At 34.8% G+C, this 13,199-nt stretch overlaps 1 protein-coding gene across 2 annotated transcripts in view; it reads left to right on the top strand.

The window, feature by feature from the left end:
• Positions 1-13,199, top strand: part of AGPAT3 (1-acylglycerol-3-phosphate O-acyltransferase 3) — a 132,852-nt gene that overhangs the window by 108,257 nt on the left and 11,396 nt on the right. For both annotated transcript variants that reach the window (XM_044670243.1, XM_044670244.1), the window contains one exon: positions 5,480-5,641. In XM_044670243.1, coding sequence (XP_044526178.1) covers positions 5,480-5,641 — 162 coding nt within the window. The remainder of the gene's footprint in view (positions 1-5,479; positions 5,642-13,199) is intronic.

Genomic DNA, 13,199 nt, shown 5'->3' with positions numbered 1-13,199 from the left:
AGTGAGATGTCCCTTGATTCTATAAATGTTTATTGAGTGGAAAGTATTGTACTATGCACTGGGAATACCAGGACTGAATGAAGACCAGTTCTTACCCTCAAAGAACTTACATTTTACTAGAGAGGGGAGAAGGATACAACATTTACACAGATAAATACAAGATCATTTGAGGAATGAAAAAACATTATCAATTAAGGAAATTAAAAAAATTTTTTTTTGAATGAAACTATGGATATGAGTGAATGAATGAATGAACAAGCAAACACATTTCCTGGACATTACTATGTGTTTACTGTGCTAAGCAATAGGGTTGAAGATAAAAGCCAGAAAGAATCTGTCCTTAGTGAACTAATGTTCTAATAGGGAGAGAGAATATAAGAAGATCCATCTCCAGGGCACATAGAAAGGCCTTTGGTTTTTAGGGTGTCCCATTAATAGTAATACTTCTTTATTGTCATTTGGTGGATAAAATCATACTCATTTCTAATACCGAAACATTAAAGAGGGCCAGGATTTTAGTAGCAAGAATTTTTTTCTGGATCAGCCCTGAAAAGACAGTTGCCTTGTTAGATTTCTGTAGAGGTTTCCCCTCAGGCAGTGGAGGCAGGCCAGACTGAGAAGTAAGGCTTTGGGTGGGAGGTGGAAGGGAACTGTTCCTAGTCTTGCTCTAGGACCCAGGATCCTGGACAAGTCACTTAACCTCTGTTTGTCTCAGTTTCCTCAGATGTAAAAAATAGGAATAATATCAACACCTACCTGGCAAAATTGTTGTCATGATCAAATGAGATAATGTTTTTAAATCACTTAGAACAGTTCCTGACATATAATAGGCACTATACACATGCTTATTCTCTTCCCCAAACAGCCTCTACCAATATCTATGGGGAGGTGGAGGTGGAGGTGGTACATGGTACCTCCTGTCTCTTGCTTAGGGCACATTGCAACTTCTAAAGTGAAAGTAATATACATTTTATGTATACAAACCAGCCAAATTATGTAAATGCCTTTCAAGTTTGTGATTAGAATTAGGCTAGTTGTCTAGAGTGCTAGATTGGAGTCAGATTATTCAGGGCCTTAGAACTAAAGAATTCACATATTATTTGGTAGACAGTAAAGATTCAGTGATGATTTATGAACAGTGAAATGATTCCCAACTTCTGAGAACCCAAAGATTTGTGCATTAAGAAAATCCTTCTGATAGCAGTATATAGGATAGGTAGGAAATACTAGAAGCAGAAAGAATGAGAAATATAATTTATAAAAAAATATAAATAATAATATAATAGTATTCCAGACAAAAGATAATGAGATTTTGGAATAGTGTAGTGGCAGTGGGTTGAACAATAATGAAAAACATTGTGGAAGCATGGCAGGACATGGCAAGTGATTAGCTATAGAGAAGAAAAAGAGGAATTAAAAAATGGCATGGGTGACAGGCTATTAACCATGAAAAGAAATAGAGAAATCAAGAACAAGAATGTGTATCTGGAGGAAAGAAGTTGCTTTGGACATGTATCAGAAGTGTCAGTGAGAGATCTAGGTTACAAGTTTTGAGTTAGGGGCTGGAGATAAAGATTTTGGAATCATTTCCCAGCTTAAACTATAGAAAGAAGAAAAGAAAAAAAGGAAAGAAGAAAAAACCAACTTATTATTTGCCTAGTGCTATTCTATGTGCCTTACAAAAATTATCTTACTTGGTTCTCACAACAAACTTGGGAAGTAGGTGCTATTTATTATCCCAATTTTACAGGTAAGAAAACTAAAGCAGACACATTAAGTAATAATAGATTAAGTGACTTGCTAAGGGACAATTAAATAGTAAATGTCTAAGACTGGGTTTGAACTCAGGTACATCTTACCATAGACCTGCCTCTGTGGATTGGCTTGTCAAGAGAAGGAAAGTTGAAAAAGAAAATAAGATAGAGGAAAAAATAACAGATAGCAAAGAGGTCAGACAGGTATTATATGTAGGAGAAGAGCAGGAAAGAAGAGTAAGATAGAAATGAGATGACTATCAAGAAAGATATGGGGGAAAAAAAAAAGATATGTTGCAGAGAAGGCAAAGGGGATAAGAACTGAGAACCATTGTTTTTGGCACTAAGTCACTGGAAATCCTTAGAGAAAGCAATTTCAATAAAGTGGTAATGGAAGTCAAACTGCAAGCAATAAAGAAGTGTGCTTTTTCAGCAAACACAAACTGCATCAAAACAGCTTTTGTTCTGAAAGAAAGAAGATGCCTTGATGGCTTCCAGGAGTCAAGGGAAAGAATTATTTTAGGATGGAGGGAACAAATATGTAGGTGGAATGGAAAAAGCTAAATTAGAGGAAGAAATTGAAAATAATAAGAAAAATGAAAAATTGATTGTCATAGGGATTGAGAAAATTAAAATATGTAATTCCAGAAAATAAGTAGGATACCTGGGTGGCACATCTGATAGAAAGTTCAAATCAAGCCTTAGATATTTACTAGCTATGTGACCCTGGGCAAGTCATTTAATCCTGTTTGCCTTTGTTTCCTCATCTGCAAAATGAGCTGGAGAAGGAAGTGGCAAACCACTCTGGTATCTTTAAGGAAGGCCCCAAATGGGGTCATAAAGAGTCAGACCCAACTGAAAACAACCAAACAGTCCTATAAATAAACCAGGAACTGTAGAGCAGAGAAGGTATTTTTAATAATAGATAGTAGTCAGTTACTAAAAGATTAAGGTAAAAAAGGATTCTTCCCTCAACCTTCATCAAAATTCAGTCCAGTATACAAAGAAAAATTCAGTTTAACAGTAAAAAGTCTATCACTTAACAAAGCAGTGTGCTAGTCCATGGAGAATCAAAAACAAAAAATGGAAACCCTCATCCACTCCCTTGTCATATCTCATGTGGACTATAGCAGTAGTCTTTTATTTGTTCTCTCTTCTTCAAACTCTTTCCACTCCAATATCATCCTCCATTTATCACCAGTGACTTTTCTAAAGAGTGATTTTGGCCATATGTCACTACCTTGTTGAATTCAGTCTTTAGTTCCCTATTACCTCCGGGATCAAATATAAAATCCTGTTTGTCATGTAAAGCTCTTTATAACCTGGCTCTGTCCTATCTTTTCCATTCTTCTTATACTTTACTTCCTCCATATATGCTACAATCCAGTTTCACTAGCCCATTTATGGTTCCTTTTAGCTAACAATTCATTTCCCATCTCCTTGCCTTTTCCCTGACTATCCTCCACAAATGGGAAGCTTTCTTTCCTCCCCTTGATTCTCCAAAGCCCATATTCTTCTTTTTTTTTTTTAATTTATTTATTTAGAATATTTTTCCATGGTTACATGATTCATGTTCTTTCCCTCCCCTCTTCCCACCCCCCTCTTAGAGCTGACAAGCAGTTCCACTGGGATTTACATGTATCATTGTTCAAAATGAATGAAATATTATTCATATTTACAGTAGAGTCATCTTTTAACACCAAAACCCCAAATATATCCCCATTGAACCCTTGATCAATTGTATAGTTTTCTTCTGCATTTCTGTTCCCACAGTTTTTTCTGGATGTGGATAGCTTTATTTCTCATAAGTCACTCAGAATTGTCCTGGGTCATTGCATTGCTGCTAGTACAGAAGTCCATTACATTCGATTGTACCACAGTGTATCAGTCTCTGTGTACAATGTTCTTCTGGTTCTGCTCCTTTTACTCTGCATCAATTCCTGGAGGTTTTTCCAGTTCATATAGAATTCCTCCAGTTCATTATTCTTTTCAGCACAATAGTATTCCATCACCATCAGATACCACAATTTGTTCAGCCATTCCCCAATAGAGGAAGATCCCCTCATTTTCCAATTTTTTTTAACCCCTTACCTTCCATCTTAGAATTAATACTCCAAGGCAGAAGAGTGGTAAGGACTAGGCAATGGGGGTTAAGTGACTTACCCAGGGTCACACACCTGGGAAGAGTTTGAGGCCAGATTTGAACCTAGGACTTCCTATCTCTAGACCTGGCCCTCAATCCACTGAGCCACCCAGCTGCCCCCCATTTTCCAATTTTTTGACATCACAAAGAGTGTAGCTATAAATATTTTTGTACAAGTATTTTTCCTTATTATCTCCCAAAGCCTGTATTCTTGAAGAAGCCTTTCTTGGAAGGAGATTCCTTTTCCTCTGAGATTGCCTTCCATCCACTTTGTATATATCTTGTATATACATAATTATTTGCATGTTGTGTACCCCATTCAAATGTGAACTCTTTGAGGGAAGTGACATTTTTTTCCTTTGTAGCCTCAGAACATAGCATAATGCCTAGGACATAGTAAGTGCATAATAAATGTGTTTGTTGGTTTTTTTTTTTTTAGAAACATTGAAATCAGTTGGTGCCTCCACTGTTAATTACTTTAAACCATACCTATGTGCACCAAATGCAGGAGCCTCTGTGGTCCCCAAGTGCTTTGATGGAATAGCAACTTGGAGCAAAGTAGTAATGTATAGCAGCAAAGACAGGTGGAGGAGTTAGCCTTAGCAAAGAGAAAAACCACATAATTTCCAAAATGGAAAAGAAGGGAAAGGAAGCGATGAAAATACAGAGTATTTTTGAAGAGCAAAGGAGGGAAAGTTGAAGGGCATTACACTATCGCATTGATGGTTCTAATCTAAATAAAGTAGAATATGTCCATATATAGTTAAGTAGTCATATGATGATAAGGGGAAGGGGTAAATACCCTGCCAAAGAATATGCTGGCAAAAGAACATGTATAATCCCTTGAAGTTTTTTTATAATAAAATTAGGTCTCCACCTTCTGTAATCCTTGGCCTTTTTCCCATTTGACACAAATTGGAAATATCAGAACTTTGTATTATAAAGTTCTTTCCAATCTTAAGGTCTAATTCATGGATTCTCAAACTATTTGCAAAGAAGTTTTTTTTTTATTTTTCCAAAGTCTTGCATTTATTCGTGGGGGTTTCTAGAACTAATGAACTTGATTAATGGTGACATCTTTGAAAAGTTTGGAAGCAGACTGACTGCAAGGGAAGGAGATAGGTGACAGTCTCTCACCATCGCTCCTGTTTCTCCTAAGAACCAAGCTAAACATGGGTCATGGTTGCAATTTACTGCCTTGCCAGGGGTCAGGTTACAATTAATGATCAATCATCAGTGATGAATCATGTTCTGAAGGAGGAATTCTTAATTGTATTTTATGTCATGGACTCAGTCTGGTGAACCAAATGGCCTCCTCACAATAATGTTTTCAAAAATAAAAGAAACAATTATAAATGAAGTCAGTTATATTGAAATTCAGTTATAAAAATATTTTTAAATATATCAATATAGTTGGTAGACAATAGTATCCTCATTTTCTTTCCTGATATTGTAAAATTGTTAAAGACACTAGATTTCAGGTTGTGTTAAAGCAATCCTAACTGAATTTCTCCCTACCTCAAAAATGCTGAATTTTTTGAATTTTACTCATGCATGTACATTTTTCTTTTTCTATCTATAGAGCTCTAAAGTCCTGGCAAAGAAAGAACTGCTTTATGTGCCCCTTATTGGCTGGACGTGGTATTTTCTAGAGATTGTATTCTGCAAAAGAAAATGGGAAGAAGACAGGAATACTGTTATTGAAGGATTAAAACGTTTGTCTGACTATCCTGAATACATGTGGGTAAGTGCATGTAGGGTTCATAATTTCACATCAGCTAAATTTTTTAGCATGATAAAGTTAGGGCCTTTAAAAAAATTTTTTTTAACTTAGAATCTTTTTCCATAGTTACATGATTCATAATTTTTCCCACCCTTCTTCCCTCCCCCCTCCTAGAGTTGACAAGCAATTCCACTGGGTTATACATGTATCATTGTCCAAAACCTATTTCCATGTTATTCATATTTGCAATAGAGTGAAGGTCTTTTTTGTAAATGGTTTCTTGGTTACATGTAAAAAGCCATTATTAGCATTAATTTTCTAACATTTTGAGTTCCAAATTCTCTCTTTCCTCCCCCTCTTCTCCCATCCCTGAGACATTAAGCAATTTGCTACTATGTACTACCATGCAAAACATTTTCATATTCCCTGTATTGTGGAAGAAGGTATATATTTTTTTAAAAACCCATGAAGAAAATAAAGTGAAAAATGGAATGCTTTGATCTACATTCAGATTCCATCAGTTCTTTCTCTGGAGGTGAATAGCATTTTTCATCATTAGTTCTTTGGAGTTTCTTGGATCACTTTATTGAAAATATCTAAGTCATTCACAGTTGATCATCTTACAGTATTGTTAAAATGTACAATGTTCTCCTGATTTTGTTCATTTTTACTTTGTATCACTTCACATATACCTTTCCAGATTTTTCTAAAACTATCCTATTCATCACTTCTTACAGCACAGAAGTATTTCATTTCAATCATATATCACACAGCTATTCCCCAATTGATGGGCATCCCCATACTATGCAGTTGTTTACCACTTTAAAAAGTTGTTTACCACTGCTATAAATATTTTTATATGAATGGGTCCTTTTCCTTTTTTATTTATCTCTTTGAAATACAGACTTAGTAGTGGTATTGCTGGGCCAAAGGGTATGCACAATTTTATAGCATTTTAGTCATAGTTCCAAATTGTTCTCCAGATTAGTTGGATCAATTCACAACTCCACCAATAGTGCGTTAGTGTCCCACGTTTCTGACAGTCTTCTCTAATTTTCGTTTTCTGTCACCTCAGCCAGTTTGATATGTATGATGTGGTACCTCTGAACTGTCTTAATTTGCATTTTTCTAATCAATAGTGATTTGGAGCATTTTTTCATATGATTATATATGGCAGTGGTTCCCAAACTTTTTTAGCCTACTGTCCCCTTTCCAGAAAAAATATTACTTAGCCCCCTGGGAATTAATTTTGTTTAAATTTTAATAGCAATTAATAGGAAAGATAAATGCACCTGTGGCCATCACCGCCTCCCTGGACTGCCACAGCACCCACCAGGGGGCGGTAGTGCCCACTTTGGGAATCACTGAATAACTTTGATTTCTTCATCTGAAAAATGCCTGTTTATATCCTTTGACCATTTATCAATTGGTGAATGACTTTTATTCTTAAAAATATAACTCAATTTTCTATATATTTCAGAAATAAAGACTATCAGAGACACTTGTAAAATTCCCTCTACCCCCTGCTTTTTGATTTCCCACTAATCTTGGTTGCATTAGTTTTGTTTGTGCAAAATCTTTTTAATTTAATAAATGTAATAAAATTATACATTTTACATCTTATAATGCTCTCTTATCTCATTTGGTCATAAATTCTTCTCTTATTCATAGATCTGACAGGTAAATTATTTGATGCTCCCCATACTTGCTAATAGTATCACCCTTTATGTACCCAGTTTGATGTTATCTTAGTGTAGCATAGCGTGTGAGATGTTGATCTATACCTAGTTTCTGCCACACAGTTTTCTAGTTTTCCCAGGAGTTTTTGACACATAGTAAATTCTTCCTTCATAAACATGGATCTAGATTACAATGGGCATTTACTCCTATGTATTGTGTACCTAATCTATTCCATTGATCTACCACTCTATTTCTTAGCCAGTATGAGATTGATTTGATATGATTACTGCTTTGAGTTCTGAGTTTGAAAACTGGTGTGGCTAGGCCATACCATTTTTTTAAATCAATTCCATTGATATTTCTGACTTTTTGTCTTCCAGAGTAATTTTATTATTTTTTCTAGCTTTATGAAATGATTTCTGTGTAGTTTGATTGGTATAGCACTAAATAAGTAAATTAATTTGGGTAGAATTGTCATTTTTATTATATTGTTTTTCCAGTTGCTTAGATATGGCTTTATTTTTATGAAAAGTGTTTTATAATTGTGTTCATATAGTCCCTGGGGTTTTATTTGGTAGGTAGATCCCCATGTATCATACAGTCTCTACAGTTATTTTATTGTTGTTGTTGTTGTTGTTTTAACCCTTAACTTCTGTGTATTGACTCCTAGGTGGAAGAGTGGTAAGGGTGGGCAATGGGGGTCAAGTGACTTGCCCAGGGTCACACAGCTGGGCAGTGTCTGAGGCCAGATTTGAACCTAGGACCTCCTGTCTCTAGGCCTGACTCTCAATCCAGTGAGCTATCCAGCTGCCCCCTCTACAGTTATTTTAAATGGATTTCTCTTTCTGTATCTTCCTGCTAGACTTTGTTGGTAATGTATAGAAATGCTAATGGTTTGTGTAGTTTTTTTTGTATCCTGTAACTTTGCTACAGTTGTTAATTGTTTCAACTAATTTTTTTATTTAGTTCTCTAGAATTCTCTGTGCCATCATATCATCTACAGAGAGTGATAATTTTATTCCTTCATTGCCTATGTTTATCACTTCAATTTCTTTTTCTTGTCTTACTGCTATAGTTTCTAATACAATATTGAATAATAGTGGTGATAAATGACCATTCTTACTTCACTCCTGATCCTATTGAGAAGGCTTTTAGTTTATGCCCATTACAGAAAATGCTTGCTAATGGTTTTAGATATATGCAATTTAGTATTTTAAGGAAAGCTTCATTTATTCCTATGCTCTCTGGTGTTTTTAATAGGAATGGATGTTGTAGTTTGTCAAAAGCTTTTTTTGCATCTTTTGAGGTAATTATATGATTTCTGTTGGTTTTGTATATATTGTCAGTTATGCTGATAGTTTTCCTAATATTGACCAGTTCTGCATTCCTGGTATAGAGCCCTCTTGGTCGTAGTGATATCTTTGTGATATATTGCTGTAGCCTCAATTCTAGTATTTTATTTAAAATTTTTATATCAGTATTCATTAAGGAAAATAGTCTGTAGTTTTCTTTCTGTTTTTGCTCTTCCTGATTTAGGTATCAGCACTGTATTTTTTGGTAGGACTCCTTCTTTGACTATTTTTCCAAATAGTCTATATAGTAATCTAATTCATTTTTTTAAAATATTTGGTCAGAATCTATCCGACCCTTAGGATTTTTTTCTTAGGGAACTCCTTGATGGCTTGTTCAATTTTTTTTTAAGATATGGTTGGTTATTTAAGCATCCTATTTCTACTTCTCTTAATCTGGGCAATTTATGTATTTTTTAGATATTCATCTGCTTTGCTTAGATTGTCAAATTTATTGGCAAATAATTGGGTAAAATAGCTTTCAATAATTGTTTTAATTTCCTCTTCATTGGTGATGAAGTCACCCTTTTCATTTTGACACTGACAATTTGATTTTCTTTTTTTTTTAATCAAATTGACCAATTATTTAACTATTTTATTGCTTTAAAAAAACAGTTCCTATTCTTATTTATTAGTACAATGGTTTTCTTATTTTCAATTTTATTAATCTCTCTAATTTTCAAGATTTCTGACTTGATGTTTAATTGGACATTTTTAACTTATTCCTTTTCTAGTTGTTTTTTTTAATTGCATGCCCAATTTATTGATCTGTTCTTTCTCTATTTTATCGATGTAACCATTTAGAGAGACAAAATTTCCCCTAAGTACTGCTCTGGCTGCATCCCATAAATTTTGGTATTTTGTTCATCGTTGTCATTCTCTTTAATGAAATTATTGATTGCTTCTATGATATATTCTTTGACCCACCCATTCTTTTAGATTAAATTAGTTTACAGTTAATTTTTTATCTACCTACAGCCCCTTATTGAATGTAATTTTTATTACATTATTGTCTGAAGAGGTTGCATTTAATATTTCTACTTTTCTGCATTTGGTTATTTTTTTTATGCCCTAATATTTGGTCAGTTTTTGTGTAGGTGCCATGTACCTCTAAGAAAAAAAAGGTATATTCCTTTCTGTTTCTATTCAGTTCTCTCCAGAGAGCTAACTTTTCTAAAATTCTATTCACTTCCTTAACTTCTTTTTTGTTTATTTTTTTGTTAAATTGATCTAGTTCTGAGAGGGGAAGGTTGAAGTCCCTGAGTAGTATAGTTTTATTGTTTCTCTCCTCTTATAACTCATTTAACTTCTCCATTAAGGATTTAGATAAGGGCAGCTGGTGGGTGGCTCAGTGGATTGAGAGCCAGGCCTAGAGATGGGAGGTCCTGGTTTTAAATATGGCTTCAGACACTTCCTAGCTGTGTGACCCTGGCCATGTCATTTAACCTCCACTGCCTAGCCTTTACTGCTCTTCTGCCTTGAAACCAATACACAATATTGGTTCTAAGATGGAAGGTAGGGGTTTAAAAAAAAAAAGGAATTTGGATGTCATGTCATTTGGTACATATTTTAGTATTAATATTACTTCATTGTCTATGGTACCTTGTAACAAGATGTAGTTTCCTTCCTTTTCTCTTTTAATTAGACCTCTTTTTGCTTTTGCTCTGTCTGATATCATGATTGCTACTCCTACTTTTCTTAACTTCAGATGAAGCATAATTGATTCTACTCCAGCCCCTTCTCTTTATGTGTCTGTCTGCTTCAAATGTATTTCTAGTAAACAACATATTGTAGGATTCTGGTTTTTAATTCCCACTGCTATCTGCCTCCATTTTATGAGTAAGTTCATCCCATTCCTATTCCCATTATTACTGTGTATTTCCTTCCATCCTGTTTCCTCCCCTGATTATCCTTCTCTCTATCTTTTTGCCTTTAATCCTTTCTCTCCTCAAAAACTTTGCTTCTCACTACCATCTCTTCCAATTTGCCCTCCCTTCTATTAGATCCCCCTCTTCTTTTATCCTTCTCCACTCCTATTTCCCTATTTGGTGAGTTGAATTTCTATGCCCAACTAAATGTGGATGCTACTTTTTGACCCAGTTTCTATGAGAGCAGAGTTCAAGCAATGCCTGCCATCCTTACCCCAACTCCATTTTCTCCTCCACTGAATAACTGTTTTGTACCTTATGTGAGATAATTTACCCCATTCTATCCCTCCTCCCTTCTCCCAATGCATTCCTCCTTCTCACCCCTTAATTTTGTGATTTTTACATCATCTTACCATAATCAACTTACTCATATGCCCTCTGTTCTGTCTATGTTTATTCCTTCTAACTCCCTAATGGCGATAAATTTCTTGAAAGTTAGAAATAGTATCTTCCCATGTAGGAATGAATGTAAACCCTTTAATCTTACTGAGTACCTTAAATTTTCTCTTTCTCATACCTTTTTATGTATCTCTTGAATCTTCTATTTCAATGTCCAACTTTCTGTTCAGCTCTGTTCTTTTCATCAGGAATGTTTGAAAGCCCTCTATTTCATTAAATATCCATTTTTCCCCCTGAAGATTTATAATAAAAGAAGGTCTTAAAAATAATTGTGTGTCAGTGAATAGAGTGCCAGACCTGTAGTTGGAAGGACCTGTATTCAAATTCTGATTCAGACACTTCCTAGCTCTGTGACTCTGGACAAGTCCCTTAACCCCAATTGCTTGACCCATACTGCTCTTCTGCCCTGAAATTGATACTTAGTATCATTTCTAAGGCAGAAGGTAAGGGTTTCTTTTAAAAATAACAATTGCATTTTAAAGTTTAATATCTTAACTTTTACATATGGCAGAAATAAATTTATGAAAGAGCATAATTTTATTACCTAGAAGTGTAAAATTTTTTGTTATTCAAGATTCTATGACAAGCACAAAAATCCTAATGTAAATGAAAAGGTAAACTGTACCTTTTCAGATACATCACAAAAGGTAATCACATCTGTGGTAAGCAAAATTAAAGCCCAACCCAATTGTGAAAAGAGTTTGCTTTTTTGTTTTATTTATAATTTTTGAAAACTATAGGGTTTCAAAGTTTAAAGAGTAAAAACTAAACAATAATTTTCTAGAGACCAACATAAGAAAAGATTTTATGTAACTTTGTGTAATGTTTTCCTATTTGGGCATCAGATCAAACTTGGCCCATGCTTTTCCTGCTTAGTTTATGCCCTGAATTTGGCACAGAGCTAGCCCTAGTGCTGCATGTAGCAGGACAGAAGGATAAAAGAACTTTCCTTTTCCTTAGAGAGAAAAAGTGCCTCCTCTTGCATCTTTTTATCTTGCCAGTTCAGTTCTAGAAGCATCAGCGGTATGAAAATGGATACACTAAAGATGTTTCATTTTATAGAGGGTTTTTTTTCCCTTCAGAAAGATAATTTATCAACATCACCCACAGAGTAGCCCAGCTATGATTACTATGATTACACAGGGAACTTCTCTTTTTTAATATTTTATCATTAGAAAGAAAAAACAAAATTTCCTCTCTATTCAGAGGTCATCCATATCACATGTATTTCACATGTCTAATTTTTAGCATCCCTCAAGAAAAGTTTGGTGAGTTATGAGTTTGAAATTGTTGATAAAAGTAGGTTGGGAGTCATTTGTGGATATATGTAATCCATACTTTGTCTAATGTAGTATGACTAGTCAAGAAATGAACTGATATCTCTGAAAGCCACAGATTTGACTATGGCACTTCTAAGTCTGGTTTCCTGCTAACCAATGGAAGGCTTTTTTATTCCTCTTATATAACCAGAACAAAAATTCATTTCCTAAGAGATATCTTAAAATTTCATTTCTTAGGGTCATAAATTTCGAGCTAAAAGAAATTTTTAGAATCACCCTTGTCCAAACTCCCCATTTTACTATAATAATTCAGGCTTTCATACAGTCTCCCCAAGGTTATTGGAATAACCTTCTAATTGGTCTTAGTCTTTTCCAAACCAGCTGCCAAGATAACCTTATGAAGGCTCAAACCAGGCTCCATCACTCTCTTGCTTGACAACCTCTGGGAGCTGGCTTCCTATTGCTTCTAGGATGAAATTCAAACTTCTCAGCTGTTTGTCATAGTACTGTCTGTCACAAATTATGCCCTTCAGCCAAATTACTACTAGCTGTTCCAGACCTCAATATTCTGTCCTGCATTTTGCACAGTCCATTCCCCTATTCTTAGAATGTTCATCTCTGCCTCTCAGAATCTTTGACTTTCTTCAGGACTAAATTCAAGTGATAAATCTTCCACACAAGCTTTCCTGATCTCCTGTCTCAAGTTAATGCACTCTTCTTCACTCTACCTTATGTACTTACCTAAAATGTTGTACATTCTCCTTTACCCAAAGAGAATATAAGCTCCTTCAAGGTAAAGACTTCTTTGTTATTCTCTTTGTATATCCTTAGTACTTAACCTAACACCTTGTAAATGGAAGGTGCTCAATAATGAGTGAAATTGAATTGAAGCAAAAGAAATTATTGATAGAAAGTGGATGCATTTGATCATACAATGATAAAA

The sequence above is a fragment of the Gracilinanus agilis genome, chromosome 3 (genome assembly GCF_016433145.1).
Source record: "Gracilinanus agilis isolate LMUSP501 chromosome 3, AgileGrace, whole genome shotgun sequence".
NCBI classification, from domain to species: domain Eukaryota; kingdom Metazoa; phylum Chordata; class Mammalia; order Didelphimorphia; family Didelphidae; genus Gracilinanus; species Gracilinanus agilis.
The sequence above is the reverse complement of the archived record's forward strand: the minus strand, read 5'-3'. Positions and strand labels throughout refer to the sequence as shown.